The sequence below is a fragment of the Entelurus aequoreus genome, linkage group LG04, assembly GCF_033978785.1.
Source record: "Entelurus aequoreus isolate RoL-2023_Sb linkage group LG04, RoL_Eaeq_v1.1, whole genome shotgun sequence".
Classification (NCBI taxonomy): Eukaryota; Metazoa; Chordata; class Actinopteri; order Syngnathiformes; family Syngnathidae; genus Entelurus; species Entelurus aequoreus.
In genome coordinates this window covers 36,884,154-36,890,153 of record NC_084734.1, presented here as the reverse complement: position 1 = coordinate 36,890,153, position 6,000 = coordinate 36,884,154, and the positions used below count along the sequence as shown (strand labels likewise).

The window sequence follows — 6,000 nt, the reverse complement described above, 5'->3', positions numbered from 1 at the left end:
GGATATGGACCACAACTATAATTTATGTTGAATGTTAAACAATAATTGTAATTGATCATAAAACAACTGGAGCTTAAACTATTAATTGTTGAATTTGATCCAAAGAAAAAAACATTGAATTATATTCTGTTGGTTCGATTAATCAACTAATACAAATATATCAAATCCGGACCGCATGGTGTGTCTGGAACTTTAAATACACGGACATAGTTTCCGCCAGCTGCTGCAACACAGCACACATGACAGCGATAGCGTGAGGGTGTCGTGATCTGTGTGGCGGCAAACAGCCCAGTTTTATTTTTCGTAATACACACGTTAGAAGTGCAATTTCAATGTTGATGGTTTATGATTTATGATTGATATGACTAATTCTAAAAAAGAATGAAGTTTATGGCAAGCAAAAAAAATGTTTACCAAAAATACCCATTAAGGTTAAAAAGTGTGCTTATTGCAATTAAACAAACTGATCAATAGATATCTTGATTACTAAAATAATCGATAGCTGCATAACATACATTGAAAGACAAAAAAACATCCTTAAAGTCTTGCTTGATAAACATGGTGTTGCACTAATGATAACACATTTCACATGTCAACATAAATATAATATATTTAATATAAAATATGGTTACATATTTGGGCATTTTATTCATTGTTATAATAATAATAATTATTATCTGTATTAGTTAATGTATTCTATTTCCGTCATATATTTTATTTGTATATATATTTTTTATAATTTCACTTAGATATTGTATTATATAACATGGATTGCTTGTATATTTATTATCATTCGGTTATTTATTTCATATTATATTTAATATTTTATTATTATTCATATTTTTCCTAATTGTATTCAAATATTTGCTTTCATTGTTTAACTTTAAAACACTTTTTACAAGTGCAGTCAAATGATGCATTTTTTAAATGTGATTCATCACACTCTTGAGATGTGATTAATAATTTTTAATCCCCGTTAATTACTGCTTTGCATAATTTATATTAACTTTGAATATATTTTGACATAAATGCTATTTAACTTACAGAATATCACATGAACATTCTTAAAAAATGTTTACTTGAATGTACGTCATTTATTTGCTCAAAACTTGGGAACAGCTTTATCTAAAGTCCCATCAGAGTGTATTTGCCAGTGAGAGCACCAGTCGGAGTTTCCTCACTCATCATCACACTGACGTATGCATTGACCTGATCACTGACCATATAACAACCCACACCCCCTTTTAAGTACCCATCCGCGGTTAAGGTAAAGGAACGTGTGGGGTCCAAATAAATTGGGGATTAATCAGAGATGACACATGATGAATGAGATTTTTTGTGTGTGTGATTATTCACATGTGTGAATTTATTAAATCTAACATCCCTACTTTTTATCTTTGACATTTGTTTTGACTTCTCGACTCCAAGTTGTACGTCTCCAAGAGTAGAAAGTAATTGAAAATAAACGTCTGTGGCTATTTAAGCAACTCCAACAAACACTTTCTATTCCAAAAGCATCCACCGCAGGACTGGTTCCCCCCCTCAAACTGGTTTTAGTCATTCATCATCACTATAAACTAACAAGCAGGCTGCGTATCTGTTAAGGTAACACAAACACAAAACGCAGAGAGACAAGCATTCTACCACTGCTAGTACCTTTTTTGTTGCAAATAGGATGAGAATTTGTGTGTATTTTTGCACTCTCCAATTAAAAAAAACAAAAAACAGAAATGTCCATACATTTTAACCTAATTGGCATATAAGGAAAATGAATAGAGATACAACAAAAATGGTGTCAAAAGTGCAATGTGCCAATTTTTCCACTAGGTAAAGCCTCTAATATCCTCTATCTGTACTACTTAGAATGCATCCATAAGAATTCAGTGGGCTACATAGTTGTTGTCTACCATGATAGGCATTGATTGTACTCACTCTGTGTCTGGGTGGTAGGTGAAGCATTCATGGAGGTAGAGGTCGACTAAATCCATGGGGCTCTTATGCCACCATGCTCTGAGTATGTGCAGAAAAAGGTCTCCTTCTTTTTTCTCGGCTCTACTCGCTTCCTCTCATCATCCCGCTATCACGTTTTTTCTTTCCCTCTACAGTTCACAGTGTTGTGACTCTCTGGCTGGGTGCCTGAGCAAAGACGGCCTCCAGTCAAGGTCCGGCCACACGATTTGAACAGCCTCCACCCTCCTCCTCCTCGACGCCGAGCCAGTGACCGATTGGCTCTCGGCTGATCCAATGGAAGCCAGCAGGTGGATTAAAGCAAAAGGAGGAGGAGGAGGAGGAGGAGGAGGACGTTCATCTTGTGACAGAGGAGATCATATTCCTAATTGTACTTCGTCTTAAGAGAAAATAGTACTGCATGTCATGTAAAAAAAAACCTCAAACAATTAGATACTTATTCAATTTTTAATTATGTATTTTATTTTCCTGTTTTTTTGGTTTCTATATTCTTTATTTATTTTAAATATTTATTTGTAATTTTTGTATTCATAATTTTAGGATTCGGGGGGAGTTTTAGTCTATTTAGATCAAATTCAATATAATATTTTACTATCCATCCATTTTTTACCGCTTGTCCCTTACAATAATAACTAGACATGCACGCACATTCCATTCCAAGTGTAATTGCGCCAACTAGTGGAGAAGTTGGTATATTACAATTGAAATGGACATTGTCAACTAAAATAACATATTTCATAAATGTCACAACATAAGCTCTCAGTATGATGCAATCTCATGAAAGCATCAGTTGTAGCACATTATAATTGGAGAAAATTCTGACAAAAGCTGTGTGTCGTCATCCTGGCATCATGTTTTCAGCAGCCACATAAGGCAACATAAGGACACAGGGTGTTTTGCAAAGCAGGCTTGAACTGACTTACAGCCAGTGCAGTACTTTGAGCTAATAAGCTATGGCGATGTGCCTAATGTGATGCTTTCACCATCCACACACATACACGCAAACCGAGAGGCGCTTTAAGTCGCGCTTGGCACAAACACACGCACACACAAAAAGCTAGTGGGTGCAGATAATAAACCCTAATGAAAATATTGATGTTTTTCATATCCTGAAATGTAAAAAAAAAATGCACTTCCAATACATTTGCTCAGCACTGACACCATAAACTAAGGCTCAAATGCTAAAAGAGAGCATATAATTGCTGTGCAATGAAATAGCATGTATTTCCGCTTGTTGTAAGTTATTTCTTATTCATACATTTTAGTTGTTTTTACATTTTAAGGGGTTTTAAAAAAGGGTATTTGCCATTTAAAAATTACAGGCATTTTAGATCAGGGGTGTCCAGAGTGTGGCCCGGGTGCCATTTGCAGCTCACAGCTCAAATTTTGTTGGTCAGCGGCATTATGTTGAAATAAAATTTAAAAAAACAACATTAGACACAAGGTCTGTCAAAAATAACAAGTTAACTCATTTGAATAATCACAAAAATGTTGCATTAATCGTGTATATACGAATATACAAAGATTAATCATGCAATTCTCACACTGTGCGATTCAAGAACTCCTTCATTCCGCACTCCATCCAGCTGTATAATCACTCGACATACAGCAATAGATGATATCTGTCTATTACCTGACCGCTTCTATGTTAGCCTCCTCTCTTTGTTTATAATATATATTTTACTACTCTCTATTTTATGCTGCCCTTTTTTTGCTGCAGCTGTTACATATACTGTAATATTGTACATGGTAATTGGGATTTGTTATATATTGTATACATCATATAAAAATATAATAATATAATATATCAGTATATGTTATCGACTTGTCCAGGGTGTACCCCGCCTTCCGCCCGATTGTAGCTGAGATAGGCTCCAGCGCCCCCCGCGACCCCAAAAGGGAATAAGCGGTAGAAAATGGATGGATGGATGGAGTATATGTTATATACTGTATATATAATATGTAAATATTACATATATGTCATATTGCTACTATGGTACATTTTTGGTCTACTTTGTACCTTTTGTTTTTGCCCTCTTTTTGTGCCCTTGTGTGCATTATCCTTTCCATCCTTTGTAACTGAGCGACTGTGTGGAACAATTTCCCTTGTGGATCAATACAGTTTGTCTAAGTCTAAGGCTTGCTCTATGATCCGTTTTCAAATCAATGCATATGTCCATGCAAAGATATGAAGGAAGGGACTGACTGGTGTGCTCACTGGCTAATTTCACTCCAAAATAAATCCTGATGGGACTTTAGATACAACTCTTAGTAAGTTTTGAGCAAATGAAGGATGTGGAATATTTAAAAAATGCTCCTGGATGATATTCTGACGATACAATTTTATTTGTAAAAATATATATATATATATATATATATATATATATAACTGTATATATTTTTTTATTTTTATTAATTAAAATCATACAAGTGAGTGATAACCACATCATGATTAATCACAATTCAAAAGTGTTATAAATCTGACAAAAAATTATCATTTAGTAATAATAATAATAATAATATAAAATAATGGATTTGATTTATATGGCGCTTTTTTCTAGTGACTCTATGCTTGTGACACTGAGAAGTGTCATTCACTTCACATTCACAACATGATGGTGGTAAGCTACATTTGTAGCCTTAGCTGCCCTGGGATAGACTGACGGAAACAAAGTTGCCAATTTGCGGGAGTGGCCTCTCCAACCACCACCAAACATTCATTCACATTTATACACCAGTGTGAGCTGCACCTTGACAGCACTAGTAAAAAAATATAAGAAAAATAAGCAAAAATATGTAATGCTATAAGAACGAGCTGACATTTTAATATTAATAACAATAATGTGCATTGTCAACTATAACACATTTGTCTTAAGATATATATAATCACTGTTTTAGCTTTTTTCGTTTACTTGTTGTTTTTTGTTTCCTTTTTACTTAATTGGCCCCCACATGCTTCCACTTTAAAGGCCTACTGAAACCCACTACTACCGACCACGCAGTCTGATAGTTTATATATCAAAGATGAAATCTTAACAGTGCAACACATGCCAATACGGCCGGGTTAACTTATAAAGTGCAATTTTAAATTTCCCGCTAAACTTCCGGTTGAAAACGTCTATGTATGATGACGTATGCGCGTGACGTCAGTAGTTAAACGGAAGTATTCAGACGCCATTGAATCCAATACAAAAAAGCTCTGTTTTCATCTCAAAATTCCACAGTATTCTGGACATCTGTGTTGGTGAATCTTTTGCAATTTGTTTAATGAACAATGAAGACTGCAAAGAAGAAAGTTGTAGGTGGGATCGGTGTATTAGCGGCAGGCTGTAGCAACACAACCAGGAGGACTTTGATTGGATAGTAGACGCGCTAGCCGACGCTAGCCGCACGGATGATCGGGTAAAGTCCTTCGTCCTTCCGTCGATCGCTGGAACGCAGGTGAGCACGGGTGTTGATGAGCAGATGAGGGCTGGCTGGCGTAGGTGGAGCGCTAATGTTTTTATCATAGCTCTGTGAGGTCCCGTTGCTAAGTTAGCTTCAATGGCGTCGTTAGCAACAGCATTGTTAAGCTTCGCCAAGCTGGAAAGCATTAACCGTGTATTTACATGTCCATGGTTTAATAGTATTGTTGATTTTCTGTCTATCCTTCCAGTCAGGGGTTTATTTCTTTTGTTTCTATCTGCATTTAAGCACGATGCTATCACGTTAGCTCCGTAGCGAAAGTGCTTCACCGATGTATTGTCGTCGAGATAAAAGTCATAAAAGAAATGTCCATTTCGCGTTCTCGACTCTCATTTTCAAGAGGATATAGTATCCGAGGTGGTTTAAAATACAAATCCGTGATCCACAATAGAAAAAGGAGAAAGTGTGGAATCCAATGAGCCAGCTTGTACCTAAGTTACGGTCAGAGCGAAAAAAGATACGTTCTGCACTGCACTCTAATCCTTCACTCTCACTTTCCTCATCCACGAATCTTTCATCCTGGCTCAAATTAATGGGGTAATCGTCGCTTTCTCGGTACGAATCGCT

General features: G+C 36.0%; 1 protein-coding gene across 3 annotated transcripts in view; it reads right to left on the bottom strand.

Moving 5' to 3' along the window:
- Positions 1-6,000, bottom strand: part of LOC133648547 (estrogen-related receptor gamma-like) — a 61,438-nt gene that overhangs the window by 48,087 nt on the left and 7,351 nt on the right. The window contains exon 1 of one of the 3 annotated variants that reach the window (XM_062044746.1): positions 1,933-2,244. The exons of 1 other annotated variant lie outside the window; for it this stretch is intronic. In XM_062044746.1, coding sequence (XP_061900730.1) covers positions 1,933-1,988 — 56 coding nt within the window. In that variant the 5' untranslated portion in view covers positions 1,989-2,244. Of the gene's footprint in view, positions 1-1,932; positions 2,245-6,000 lie in introns of those variants that run through there. One more of the 3 variants, XM_062044747.1, reaches the window with a different exon arrangement.